This window comes from Colius striatus, chromosome 11 (assembly GCF_028858725.1).
Source record: "Colius striatus isolate bColStr4 chromosome 11, bColStr4.1.hap1, whole genome shotgun sequence".
Lineage (NCBI taxonomy): Eukaryota > Metazoa > Chordata > Aves > Coliiformes > Coliidae > Colius > Colius striatus.
In genome coordinates, this window is record NC_084769.1 from 18,616,825 (window position 1) to 18,631,643 (window position 14,819).

At 37.2% G+C, this 14,819-nt stretch overlaps 1 protein-coding gene across 4 annotated transcripts in view; it reads right to left on the reverse strand.

Annotated features, from left to right (window-relative positions):
* ITGB6 (integrin subunit beta 6) overlaps positions 1–13,498 on the reverse strand; it is a 35,464-nt gene extending 21,966 nt beyond the window's left edge. Inside the window, exons 1-9 of one of the 4 annotated variants that reach the window (XM_062004790.1) lie at positions 13,414–13,498; positions 12,130–12,194; positions 11,590–11,666; positions 10,795–10,874; positions 7,880–8,084; positions 6,707–6,953; positions 5,666–5,831; positions 4,959–5,120; positions 4,091–4,186 (exon numbers count right to left, since the gene is read on the reverse strand). In XM_062004790.1, coding sequence (XP_061860774.1) covers positions 4,091–4,186; positions 4,959–5,120; positions 5,666–5,831; positions 6,707–6,953; positions 7,880–8,084; positions 10,795–10,874; positions 11,590–11,650 — 1,017 coding nt within the window. In that variant the 5' untranslated portion in view covers positions 11,651–11,666; positions 12,130–12,194; positions 13,414–13,498. Of the gene's footprint in view, positions 1–4,090; positions 4,187–4,958; positions 5,121–5,665; positions 5,832–6,706; positions 6,954–7,879; positions 8,085–10,794; positions 10,875–11,589; positions 11,667–11,783; positions 11,890–12,129; positions 12,195–13,413 lie in introns of those variants that run through there. The other 3 variants (XM_062004792.1, XM_062004791.1, XM_062004793.1) reach the window with 3 other exon arrangements.
* Positions 13,499–14,819: the final 1,321 nt, after the last annotated feature.

Consider the following 14,819-nt stretch of genomic DNA (forward strand, 5'->3'; position numbering starts at 1 on the left):
AATTCCTAGAATATTGAAACTGCTGTTTGTACCTTTCAGGAGATAGTTATAGGAAAAGATCACAAACCTGGAATTTCAAGTATAGCACCCTTTAATCTATGGTATGCAAATAAACAGCAGGCATGTACTGTTCTGAAGATTTCATTTTATCTTTCCTATTTGAAAAAAAAAATTCTGCATGGTGTTACAAGGATGTCATTGCAAGCCCTGTCTAAATGTGTGCCTCCAGTCCATTGGTTAAACCCTACCTTTTACCAAATATTTCTGTTTAAATATTAACAAGGTGAAACAGACTGATGCTTGTGGAGTGCTGCTATTGTAAAACACCCAAAGGATGTAATGAAATTTAGTTTTTTAAGAAATATTCATTAAAAGGTGAACTGCTCTTTTATAGAGATAATGTGACTTGTTAGTAACATTTTGTATTTCATTTCAGTGTGGTTATGTCTAACTTTTAGCTGTGTAAATGTTAGTATTTTCATAATAAATAGAGTGACATGCCAAATTTATAAAAATAATTTGAAATTCTGTACCAGTGTGGACACTGGAATATTTTTAGTTCAATTTTCAGCAGTGAAATGCAGTCTGAAAAAACCCCCAATTTTCAAGTCGTATTCTCCTGGGATATGAAGAGCAAATATTTGCCCAAAAAAAGAGAAATTTCTCTTTAAAAAGAAGTGCTGCTTAGTCAGGATTAAAGAAGGATACTTTTTCCTTATCTGAGTTTAAATAATAATAATAATAATAATAAAAAAATCTGCTTGAAAACAAACAATATCAACAATAGCAGCAGATGCTTCATGAAAGACTGATGTTTTCAACAAAAGAGAACTTACACAGTTTATAAAAATGTCATTATTATTGTAATATTTAAAGGTGTTTTTTGAGTGAACAGCTTTTATAGAATAAAAACATTCCCTGCTGCTTTGGTAAGACACAGCTGAGACTAATGGTGCAAAAAGTTAGAAAATATTAATAAATTTTAAAAGATCATTTTGGGAGGAAAAATATATATTTTTTATAAATAATCCCATATTTTCAGCTGTCAGTGTGAGGAACATCCTCCTCTCTATTGCACTTAATTTTGAGTGGCCTTATAAATGTTTCCATGTGATGGCTTTTAAAGTCCTTCTGGTCAGGGAGATCACTAGTCCTAAACATTCCCCTTGTTTCAGATTGGTGTGCAGTAGCTGTTTGCTTGCATGGAAGGATCAAAACTAACACCAGCTATGTTCCAAGCACAGGTGTTCTTGTGCAGTCTGTAATACTTATGTGTTAGATAATAATACACATACATAGAAGTGAATAAACTAAAAATTCAGTTGAAGAGGATCAAGAATATTAAATGACTGATTTATTTTGCACTAAATTGTTGGGGATTATACAGGGCTAGAAATAAAAAATATAAAAAAACTGCACTGAAGACTAACAGAATCTATCAAGTCTATTTAAAGAGATGCTTTTGAAGTCCTCACGGTAATTTTAATGTATATTTGTCCCTAAGAACTGAATTATAAATAGCAATGGTCAATTTTGGGATCTCATATAATTAGATGCTGAGTTCAAATAGATTTGAGATATTTTGGGAGAGGCTTTCCACCTCAAGGGATAATTAGGTTTAGGAGGGTTTTCTGAGGGAGATTGCAGAATCTCCATCACTGAGACTTTTAAAAAGAAGTAAAACACCAAGACAGAAGCGGTTTAATGGCCAGGTCCAAGTGCCAGTTTAGGGTCGTCTCCCACCTCTTCCAGGTTACCTGACCAGTGGCCTTAAGACAAGAGCTCTCATTGTATTGCTTTGTTCTTTTTACATTCTTGAGTATGGATACCTGGTTATTTCCATTACAAATTTGAATCACTTGGATGAGAACATAATACTAGTGTGCCATTTGCAGATCCTACATAGACCCTTGAAAGTATACTGTAATGTGGAAAAATTGCACTATGAGACATATATTATTTTTGTATTTGCTTTGACTGTCTTTCCACATCACCCACAGGACGGAAAGTAGATCGTAACAACTATAGCTATCCAAATAAGCACTGTATTAAAAGATGAGAGCAACAGATAGAATATGTTGAATGGGATTACTATATACCCTACAAGGTTGAAGACAGTTGCACTTTTTTTTCCTAACAAAGAAATTTAAAAGAACAAACCATTCCCCAGCTGGATTAAAAATGGCATGCATTATTTGTTAGCTATAAATCTGCCTTTAGTGTTCCCAGTGAACAGAAGGTGCCACTTGTAACTTTAATATTGGTATACCACTGACACAGGAATACTGAGATAGATCCCCACTGATAAGAATACAGTTGGCCAACTCTGAGGGTGACCACCAGAAATGTCCAAGGGAAAATACAATGGCATCAGTAAGACAAAATACTCTTTGGAGAAAATAAGGCTCTGTAAATCAAAGAAATGTTTCTAAACTGCCTCCTAGAACAGCCTTTATTCACACAGCTCCTATTAAAATCAGGGAAAAGATTTCTCCTGTCATTACATGGGACTCCATTAAAAAATTGTTGACCAATAATGAGATTTAGTAGAAGTTTCTAATGTACAATTTTTAACCAATTTTTGCTATGACTACAGAATCTCACTGCATTTGTAAGTGATTGACTTCTACTATTGTGATCTAAATTTTCACACTTCAGCTCAATATTCAACGTAGAGTTTAAAAACGCCAGGCAGTCAGTGCTCCAAGATGCAGAGTGTTTCCTCTTTTGTCAAGACTGCAATCTGGGAAGCAGTTTCTGAGATGTGATGCTTCTAACTTCTGTCAAACATCTGTACTATTAGTCTTAGTCAAGACAACCCTACAACTGGAATCAGACATTGTTGGAGGTCTTCCCTGGGTTACACAGAGGACAGAAACTGGAAACCATCATACTGGTGAGCACCTCGAGGACCCATTTGCTCTCTCTGCTGTGACACAGGACTTTTTTCCCTACCTTTTCTTTCCTATTTTCCACGTAGTTGTTTCACCAGAGGGGCACCTTTCTTCTCATTCCTCTAATTCTGGCTTTTAATGAGGAACGTTGCACAAAGACTTTTCCTTCGGAAAGTTGAGCTTATCATAGCAGCAGGATCACCTTTATTAACTCCATCTCAAACAACTTGAATAAATCTGGAGACACAATTTCTTGCCTCTTGTTCCCCTTCGTGCAACAGTATGTGGCCAGGCAGCCAAACTCAGATTGCAAAAACCCTTCTTATCCTTACCAAATTCCTATCTAGAATTTCCTTTTGAGTGTGAAGGTTTCTTCCCAGCAACAAGACCAGACAGAAAAGGAAATAAGAATTGCTAATATCCCTCTTATTTTATCTTAGAAGGCTTTTGCTCATATTCACTGCAAAAAGCAGTTAAGCAGCTGTTAGCAGCATTGCATCAGCTCACAGCTTGAATATCCAACAAGCCAAAAGCAGCATGGGTCTTCAAGACAGTTTGTATCTGTGGAAGCTGGAAACAAGTGCCTGCACAGATGACTGATAGTATGAATACTAGTGTGATTTATATTAAATGTATTAAAAATGTTCTTGTAATGAAATATTTTCCCTCAGTAGATGTGAGGGAAGAGGATTTTGTCCATCATCTTCTGTATTTCTAATCTTGCTGCTACTTTCCTATTTGTCTCATTGGAAAGAGACACCAAAACAAAGAAAATAAAGAAAACTCTCAGATCAGCTAAAAAGAAACAATCCCATTATCTCAGAGTTGAAGACAACTGCATATTTCAGAATGCATTCTTGTTTTCAAAAGTAGGAAAAGGCTCAACTGTCCTTCTGTAGCCTTATAAAATACAAAAGGCTAATCATAATGATCATACTGAATAGTTTAGCAATGCCTAGTTTGGCAATCTTTGATGTAAAAAATTAGTGTGATTTAATTTGAAACCAAATTTGAACACCTATGAACACCAAAATCAATACCTGAAACAGTTCCTCCAATATATAATTTCCTAGCTATTTTTATTGTATTAAAATCTTGCAGAATTCATCCCTTAGTACTAGAGTTCCTGTATCAGCTGAGAAAAAGGGCAAACTTTGAAACAAATACTGGCGAACAGAACATTTTAGCTTACTCACCTCATATATGTGAACTTGCTCATTCGTTACAGCAAAGATTAACAGAACATTGTTTTGCACAAGTTTGTCAATTAATTGTCCAATTGTGGGATACTCCTGCAAACAAACAGAAGAGAGCCACGTCAATCTGTTTCAAGTGTATCCAGTTGTCAATTATTTCCCATGAACCACACATTGAAATGATTGTAATTAACACTGTATTCTCTGGAGAGTATATACTATAACTAGGCACTACATGTATACAAAATAAGGCAGTGTATACCATTTCCTCATGTTGCTTTTATGGAAGCCCCTCTGAGAAAAATATGGTGCCAGCCTCTATACTGGGACACTTGGCTCAGTAGCAACTATTATATATACATATATATATATATATATATATAATTCAAAGAATAACACTGCACAGAGCAACGGGGTGTTTGTTCTACACTGAACACCATAGCTTCTATATTCTGTATTTTTGAACATGCATTCTTAGGCTAGTAAGTTGTCCTACATGAACAATATCTTACAAATTCTCAAACTCTTCCTGTAAGAAGTGTTCACACTTTTACAGGGAAAATGATTAATTCAAACTTTCCCTGCAGATGGAAATACTAGTCATTCCTGTTCAATGTGTTTTCTGACTTCGCAGGAATCAGATTTGGGCTTTCTTTTTATTCTAGTTGCATTCTATCCCAACTCCATACAAACACACTGTTTTCTTTTTTACAAAAAAAGAGCAATTACAAATGAAATAGATTACATGAAATATTTGGCTTCCTCAGCTTTTACACATTTGTGATAAAGATATACTTCCAGTATTTTCCAAGCTGCTCATCTTTAATTTTCCAGAATGCAAAGTTGTACAATAATCATAATAAATTACCAGAACAGTTGACATGGAATATTCATTATTGTGGTCCAAATGACAGTTGCCATCATTAGGAATAACAATCCCTGCAAGTTTACTGTCCATCCCAAAATGGGAATCGGCATCACTCACAAACACCAGCAAATGTAGAGAATCATTCCTCCATCCAATTTTTTCCTGTCATTTAAAATACATTAGTTTAGCAGGCTGTATTGCACTCACAATATAGAAAAGCAGCAAAGGATCTGGAGGATGACACCTCAAAATAAATGAAGGGAACAATTTTCAAGGGAGTGTCAAAAACATCACAATATCTCTTAAGAGATGATGTTCATTCCATTGTCTTTGGCTTACATTTTGTCTCCCTGTTCCTGTGTTTAATAACACGGGCCAGCCATGTTCCTGTCAATCTGCTCACCACTCTAAACATAGTTAATAAAAAATATTTAAAGAAAAAACAATCAAGAAAACAGATCCAGTAATTATACAGTGGATTATTGTCTTTCCTCCCCGGCAATTAAAAAGAAACAGTAAAATATTGCAATATGGATGTTTTACTTAATACAGCCAACAGTATTTTCACAGAAATCTAATGAGGCTCTTGGACTGCATTAAAAAAAAGTCATGAGAAATGATGATCTGCTGTTTTGAAATACAACCAAATAATACTAGAAATGGTAATATACAGAAGAATGAATAATATATCTAGATTTTTCAATTACCTTGCAAACAGCTGCCTGCATAATTGCATCGAATCCTCCCTCTGGAGTGTCTATATTAGCAGAGATTTGCTGTCCCTTCACAATTTCATTGAATTTTTCAGCATCATTTGTTAGTGGCAAAACATGTTTGTATCCAAAGGTGGGTAAGCACTCATATGGTACACTTCTACAAGATAAGTGAGACAGCTTATGGATACTACAGAGTGAAAAATCACTAAAATGGCTACTTCACAAGCCTGTTGGGATTAGTTTTTGGTCATATATCTCTTTTCTGTGTCTGAGAGAGATATAGTGAAAAACTTAAGAAAAACAAAGAGCATCCAATGAGGCAGACAACACAAAAGATCTGCATAAAGCCTGGAAAAAATGCCTGCTAGAGCAAATTCCAGCAGTTAACAAGGTGCCATCCTTGCCATGCTTCCTGCTGTGCCTTATTTTCATACTCCAAAGCACATTAGGATCTGTGGTTGCTTAATGACATTCAGAGAGAACCACCAAGCTGCTTCAGTCCTGCTTCAGGGTTTATAGCAGAGCTTCTCCTCCATGTAGGTTAGGAAAGGGCTAGGGCAGCCTGGACTGAGGTATTGCTACTAGACCTTAAGGCCAAAAAACCCAGGAAAACAACATTGATGGTAAATGAAACTGATATTCTATGTTGGGTTTGAGATTGTACCTGCTTAATATAGCAATGTCATGAAATTCTTACATATGTGTGTATTCTAGCAAATTAAAGAAAAACACATAATTATTCTGTATACCTGATTGCTAACCCATTAAGCACATTTGAAACTAGCAGCAAGAGCTAAAAAGCAGAGTCACTCTCAGATTTCTCAGTAAGACTCAACAATTGAATAAATCTCAAGAGACTAATGATTGAAGTATGAAACTAGAAAAATCAAATCGTGTTTCTCAAACTGACTCATTTACAGTTGGAACAGTGCAGACGTTCCAGTGAGGCTGCTGAATTGAATTTTATCCTAAAGGTTAATATTTTGACTGAATGTTGGCATGCAAACTAATGTAGGTATTTTCCCTGCCTACCTGCAAGGATTGTTTATTTCTGCAGCTATAGTTTTGATAAATGGTGAAACTGGTTTTTCAACAAAAGATCCAAAACCCAGTTTGAAGTTGCTTGTCAGTTTTGACATTTCTTTAGAAAGAGTTGAACCCAATTCTTTGATTGTATTCAGATCATCATCCATGGAGGCCGAAAGATCCATGAGGTAATAGAGATCAATTGGATAATCTTCGGTTTGGCGAACCTTGATCTGTATTGTTTCTTCATGGCCTGTTAAGGTCACAGGAAAATGGAATACATATTAGCACTGATGGTATTAGAAATTTCTTCATAAACTTATGTATATATATGAAAATTATCTTGTATTTTAAATCACCAGTAGAATTAATACAACTTCAAAAATTGTCTCTCAACACAAACCTCGAGCAAGGGTCTGAAAAATGAAAAGCAGTTCCAGATGTTTTTTCTAAACTGTTCTTCAGCAAAACCATAAACATGAATTTAAAATTGATTGCTATCATTTGAAAAAAATATGAGTGTCACTTCAACAGTATGCAGCTTTAGAATATTTAGATATGAAGCCAATTAAGACTAAAGGTAGCACTTATGGGACATACCACGTACTTTAGAAATTTAAAGTGGAGTGTACATGCAGGTCTTAACCTTGGTTCTAACACTATGATATGATATGATATAACTGGGAATCTCCTACATTTCTTTATTCCAAATCTTCTCCAGAAAACATTCACATCTCCAGGACCTCGAAGTAGATCTGGAGTATTTCTCTAAATGTCATTAGTACCTTGGAAATCCTCAAAGCAAGATTTTTTGCTGCCTCTGAGACATGTTGTTTGCCAGACCCGTGGAGGTGAGGCACAGGAGCAGGACTGGGGAGCTGTAGGGGGTTTCCTTCCATTCTCTCCTTGCCATTTCAATGGCAAGAGAACAGAAGAAAACAAAAAAAACCACGAACAACAACAGCTTAACATTTTGTGATGTACCCAGCACTTCTGAAAGCATTTTGAACTTGGTTGAACCCAGTTTTAATTTGATGAGTCAACAGATAAATTTGGACTCTATACCGGCTTTTTATCTTCATTCTGTCAAGATTTGTCTTAGATCATTCAGTCTGAGAAGCTTTAGTATACCACACTAGCTGAAAAAAAAAAGTCTCATCTATGAACTGAGCGACTTACCCGGTCGCAGCCTGAGAGTTAATTTTTGAGGAGAAATCTGTGTGACATCAGAATTGTTCTTCTGGGTCACTACAGTTAGAGGCTTGTTTATGTGTATTTGTACTTCTGAAATGGGAAATTCAATCAAAGTCGACTGGCATCCTTTTGACAAAAGGTTTTCTGGGGTATCACACCTCCCATGAATTCCAGTCGAGTCTGTGTAATTCTAAAGCAAACAGGAGAAGGAATGGATGAGTTAAATGTATTTACTGACCAGCCACCTGCGCCTGGCTGACAAAAGGTCAGTCCATCGCAGGTAAAAGAAACAAAGGTGCAAGTGAGTGAAAATCAGAGCAGAAAAAGATCTAGGTGGCACAGAGATTTAAATTTGCCCCTCATGGATCATGTCACACAGGTGTATAATTAATGTAACTTATACCGACTTGGTATCCTGGGAGAAACTGCTCTATTGTTGGGGAATGGGAATTGGGACACTAACTGCTTTCGGCTTCTCACAGTACTGGGAATGATAACATAAAGCCTCCATCAGATGCTAGTTTTCCTGGTGCAAGATTATTCTCCAAATTCATCATTTTTTCCTAAATAGTTTTGAACTGCAATGGAACAATATAATCTAATAACAAAAGAGATCTCGCAGATAATAAACTGCTACAAAATTTGTGACAAACTGACAATGAAGTACCTGCTTTTTTTTTTCTGACCTACTCTTTCTCCTCAACATTTATTTAACGTGTTTACTGAAGCAGGTAGCAAGTCTTGGTTAGCCTGCCTGGTGCCCAACAAGCACCACAGCCTCCCTCCCTTGCTCCTCAGTGCCAGTGGAGCTGCTGGCATGCCCATGTCTATTTGGTTACGTTTGGCCCAGTGTCCCACTTGACCTTCTCCTGTCAAATCACAGGCCTATCGATATCAGATGGATAGCTTGCAGTTTATTTTTGTTACTGATTTCAAAGCACTTGCTATGCATTCCTTTCCACTACACTGCTGCAGGGTAGATACAATCCCCACGTAGCGGTCAAGTTAATGGTTAGTTTTACAAAGAGACTTCTGTGCCTTATTATCAATTCCTAGAGCTGTGTCTAGAGTTTAAATCCTTAAAATCAGTCAGCTGCTTCCTGAACCAGAAACTGCTCTGGCCTGCAAGAACTTTTGACCCAAACCTCAGCAATGTCTGGCAGAACCAGCAACAAAACAGCCAGTTCCTGGCTGATGGTCACAGGAGCACAACATGGGGCTGCCCTTTTCTTCTGGATTTAGGCAAGCAACCTGGGGTTCAGCCATTAAGCCACAAATGTCCTCTGAATTCAGTCACTGAAAAACTTTCTAGCAAAGCAAACCAAATTTACTTTAAACCATTTAAAACCAGAACTGAGACCCTTCTTTCCACCAAAATGTCATCCCTTCATGCCTGAAAATTATCAGGGAGCTTATATATTTTGGTGGAAGTAATCCTGAGGCACCTGATGGGAAAAGTGGTTTATTTTTCTTCAGATCAAAGCTGATCTCTTTGCTCAAGCAAAACTCTCACCAACTACTTCTTGAATACAGTGTGCATAAAATTCATGTACTATTATAAAACTTTCAAAGTGAGATCCATATCATCTCCTTTGGCTACATATGTGACTTTTCAAAACATGTGAAGAGGCAAACTCATATTACAAGTACAATTAAAAGATGTGGTTTTATCCTACAGAAAACAGTGGTTTCCTTGGAGGCACTTGTGTTTACTCTGACATTAAAGTCCCTACATCTTTTACTCTCTTGATGTGTTGTTCTCTAGCAAACAAGTGAATGAGTCTATGAATAAAGGAAAAAAAAAAATCATGTTTACTACTATGAAGTTTTCAAGAGTTGTTTGGCTTAAAAAAAAAAGAAAGAAAATCAATAAATGTGTTTCATTTTTGTTTTCTGAAAATACATGGCAGTAGTCAATATTATGTGATCACATTTCATTTCAAGAAAATCCTGTTTTGTTTGTTAAGTACAAACAAAAACTACTGCAAACAGAGTAACGTAATGTGAGTAGTTTTTTTCCCTTGTGAACATTTTTTGCAAACAGTTATATTATTTTTAGAAAACTTATTTTTTGAAAATGTGTTGTTTGGTCTTTGTCAGCTACATCAGAAAGCAATATGTTAGGTCTATCCCAGGCATCATTTTTCTGTTCAAAACAGCAAAAGCATAAATCAGCAACTATCATGAAAAAGATTTACTTTATTTCTGTGTTTTTTCTGGGAAGTTTTTAGTTGTGATAGCTGACTATCTTGCTAACATTAATGAACTAAGACCTAGAATATTAACTATGAAATAGGGGGATATTTAGCATCTTTTACAAGTAGAAGTTTTAAAAGCAGAGTTATTAAGTGACTTGCTTGGGGTTACACAGAAAGTCTGAAACAGATGCACAGGAAACAAATCCAGTTTGTTTTTTTTTTAAACCCAAAGTTTTAGTTAAAACACTTGCACCTATATCAAACTAATTTACAAACTGACATCATACTTAAAATCAACCACAGATTAATCCTTTGTGTATGCAAACTGAAGCAGCTTCTATTTACACTGTCTGGCCTGGCATGTAATATGTAAGATGCAGTCTGGTCTCTGACACGATGTCTGGTGCTTCATCAACACTGAGGATGAGTCAGCCCTGAGACTGATGACCTAAGCCTCCCTAACAGCACTTTGATTTCTGCCTTAGATGAGGAAGGTTGTGTATTTTTTTAAAAAATAACAAAACAAAACAGCATTGAATATTAGACCATAAAGGAGAGATTGAACCCAGGAAGGCTTCACTAAGTGCTGCATGCATTACAAAACCACGGGCTAACCCAATGAAGTCAATAATTCATCACTCAGAGCTACTACAAACACTTAAAGCCTTACTTTGATTTTTTTTTGGTTATCATTTACTTTACCTCTTGAAAACACCAAGCACAGTGTGGTCCGGAAAGCAAACAATCTTCACAAGTCACTGCACTTTCCTGAGAACAGGTCCCTAAATTTCAGTCCCAGAAGATACAAGACTATTAATGATGGTTTTAATAATTCAATTTCTGAAGAATCTTGTCATTTAAAGAATGTGAGAGATGAAAAGTGTACACATATAGTCATGTTTAGGATTGCTGATGAGATTCCTTCATAACAGTATTTCCTTTGGTAGAAGATTAAATCTCTAATAAAAATTAAAATCACACCATTTCTGGCAACGTACTGATTTTTGAATGCTTTATCTATGACTTTCACTGGAAACACGTTATTTGTTTTCTCCAGTGCACCTGGTAAAGTGCTATGTGTGTTTCTTGTAAGACATAACCAGGGATATTAAACAAACAAATTTACATTCACTCTATATGCTTAAAATTGCTTCACTCAGGTCTGTAGATATTTGATTTTAATTTCTTGTACAAGTACCGGTGAAATAGTGTCATATGTATAGTTTTAAATTTCTCAACAGATCAAACAGTGATTAGTATAACCAAAATAGCTTAAATGCCTGTCTCTTTCATACAAGTTGTGCTTTGTAATGACCACATAAATATTAGATGAATTTGCAGGGGAGCCCTACAGCAGTCTGACCAAAAGAAAAAAACCCACTGAACAGAAAGGAATGATTAAATACAGAAGACAGAAAGCTATTTTGTGTAAACTTCAAGCAAGAAAACAATGCAAAAAAAGGTACTAAAATGGATCTCCCTGCCCCTGAGACTTACCTTGAACATAGTTATTTCTTTGCAGAAGTAGGACACAGAGGCAAAGCAATTCAATCCCCATTCGTTTTCAGTGCTGGCTGCTTGACAAAAAAAAATAAATAGAAAAAATTAACGTGTTAATTATTGTTGATGTAAAGGTAGAGTGCCATAAAAATCATATCTTTCTGGAGGGTAAGTTTTCAGTTGTCACCTACACTGAATTGTGAGGAAACGTCAACCCTACCGAGGCAGACCATGAACAAAAGCGAAAACAAGAGCTACCTGGGCAGGTAAAGAGAATAAGCTGTGCGTAAAGTAACATGAACGTGGTTATCACTTCCTTGTTTTCCTGGACTCCTTATAAGGTATAAGGGGAAAATTCATTCAGGTGAAGACTTCTGTCAATCCCAGTCACTCTGGGTCCTAGAGCAACCCAGCCAAGAGAGCAGGTTTTCGTGTGTACAGCAACTCTTAAAAGGCTCCTCTAATACAATGCTTTTAATTGTTCCCTGAGGGAATGCATTAGGTAGATGGATCATTATGATTGCCAAGTGAGTATACCTGGAGAGATGTAAAAATCCCATTTTTTCAGTTTTCCTGATGTGGAGGGAAACTTCTAAAGGCAACTGTGAAAAAAACAAAAAAGCAACCACTTATTATAATTGGGGACCCGGCTTCAGTAATTCAAGATACAGAGTAAATTTATTTCATTAACATTGCAAACTGAAAGGAAATACTGCAGCTTTGGATTTTTAAAAAACACATAGAAGGAGGAATAATTGCATTTACAGTTCTACAACTGACTTGGAAAAAAAATCATGTCAGTTTTAACTCTGTGTAATAAGTGGCCAAATATGCTACAGCATAGATAAAACAATATAACAGCTATCTCTTTCCTCCACCTCCAACCTGGAATGAAGGCAAAATATGCATTTCTTATAACTAAAAGGAAATAAAATTTCTTCTTTGTAGATTTCATCTCTTCAGTCTTTTATGCTCTGCTGTTGTCTGTTTTGAAAATCATATGCTCAGGACATAAGGGTTTACAATAGACCCTATGCAATGCAGCTGAAAATTTTTTCATCAGCTCTGTTGCTGCCTTTTTTAAATACAGCCAGAAATTCTACCAGAGCTAACTCATAAGGACTAGGTTGCTCTCACCAAGAGAACTGGCAGGATCAGATCTCCCCTTTCACACTAGTGGTAGCTGCAATCCTGGGGCAGGACGTGACAGTAGGGATGGGTCTATACTAGTTAAACTCAACATGCCTGGAAACATTCCTGGGCATTGAGGCCAACTGGCACAGAAAGACCGGAGTTTATGCTTGCAAATTGCCTATTGGGACCATTCTAGCAACCAAATTGTGCCCAGAAATTGTTTTCAGAGAGTGTTAATTGGAAAAGGTCAAATTCATGCCAGGGAGCATTTTAACAGTTTAATAGCATACTCAATCTCATTCTAGTGCCTGGAAATATTCCCAGGCACATCTGATTTTACTAGTATTTACACAGTCTATGAGTAGTTTCATAGCAGCTTGAGCTGGATTACATCAAGCCTACCTTTGCTCTGCTCTTGTGTTCCCACCTCTTTCCTCCTAGCAGTACTCCAGTCCAAACAAACAGTGAGCTGATTCAAACTGATCCCATTAAAATCCAGTCATCTTCTGTGGGGAAGGTGGGGAGCTATTTTTGACCTGCACGGGTCCCTTGAGCAGTGTGGCTGCCCAGTCCCGAGTGAGTGCCCCAGGTCAAGGAAGGGAACAGGAAAGACAGGCAGAATTGGCAGGAAACGTGGGAATACATTAGGCTGAATTCAGCCCATCTTAGGCTGTTGTGGAACCATACCTTAACATTCCTGAGTCTACTTCAACTGGTTTCTATACCTTGGAGTGTCCTTTGCAAGGCACTTGGTCAGCTACAGCAATTTCCTGCAGTATGAAAAAACATTGATTAGATTATATTCCCTCAGCTGGTGAAGATGCAACTCTGTGAGGACACTGTCTGTAACTGTGTAAGGTCAAAAAGAAGTGGAGTCAACTGAAAATGTTTGCTCATACTAAGAAAAAAATCCTCCTGTAAGTGCCATCCAAGACATCTTATTTCCCTGTGTTTAATTTACATTTTTATATCTGTCCTTTAATAGTGTCACTGTGTCTACAGCCTTATGGAACTCCAAAATCCAGTGTTTTTCCTTTCAATGTAGAAGGTCACTTTGGGGCTCTTACTGGCCCCTGATCATATAGTAACACTTCAAAACATGTACTCAGAGGACTTGGTGGCAGTCCTTCAGCCACCAAAAGGTACCAGACACCAGCAGTATCTCAGATTAAGGACCAGCCAGCTAAACAGCTGGCAATTAGAAAATGTTTATTTGTAGATTCAAGATAGCAAACTTTTCAGTGCAGAGAGAATGAATAATACAGCTTACATAAAATTACAAATTCTGTTTGATATTATCAGTTTCTCACTTGCTTATATAGTAATATTTTATATAGGTCTTGGCAAGGATAGCATGACTGGAGGCTAAGTGCCTGCCTCTGAATGGGATGACTGCCAAAGACTATCTGGATAAGTCTTGCCTAAATAAAATAACTAAGTTTCTGCAAATTGTTAAGAACAGACCTCCCCAGATTATCTGGAGAGAAATGAGAAGGAAAAGAAAATAGTAAAACAACCAATTGCAAAAATACAGAGGGAAAAAAATTCCTGGTTGATAATAAACTAAATATGAGCCAGCAATGTGCCCTTGTGGCCAAGAAGGCCAATGGCATCCTGGGATGTATAAAGAAGAGTGTGGCCAGCAGGTCGAGGGAGGTTCTTCTCCCTGTCTGCCCTGGTGAGGCCTCATCTGGAGTCCTGTGTCCAGTTCTGGGCTCCTCAGCTCAAGAGGGACAGGGAGAGTCCAATGCAGGGCCACCAAGATGATCAGGGGCTGGAGTATCTTTCTTATGAGGAAAGGCTGTGGGAACTGGGGCTGTTTAGTCTAGAAAAGAGGAGATTGAGGGGGGAATCTCATTAATGTTTACAAGTACACAAATAGTGGATGTCAGGAGGTTGGGGCATCCCTTTTCTCTATGGTTTCTAGCAACAGGACAAGGGATAATGGAATGAAGCTGGAACACAGAATGTTCCATTTAAACATAAGAAAAAACTATTTCACTGTTCAGGTGAGGGAGCCCTGGCACAGGCTGCCCATGGAGGGTGTGGAGGCTCCTTCTCTGGAGGTCTTCAAAACCCACCTGAATGTGTTC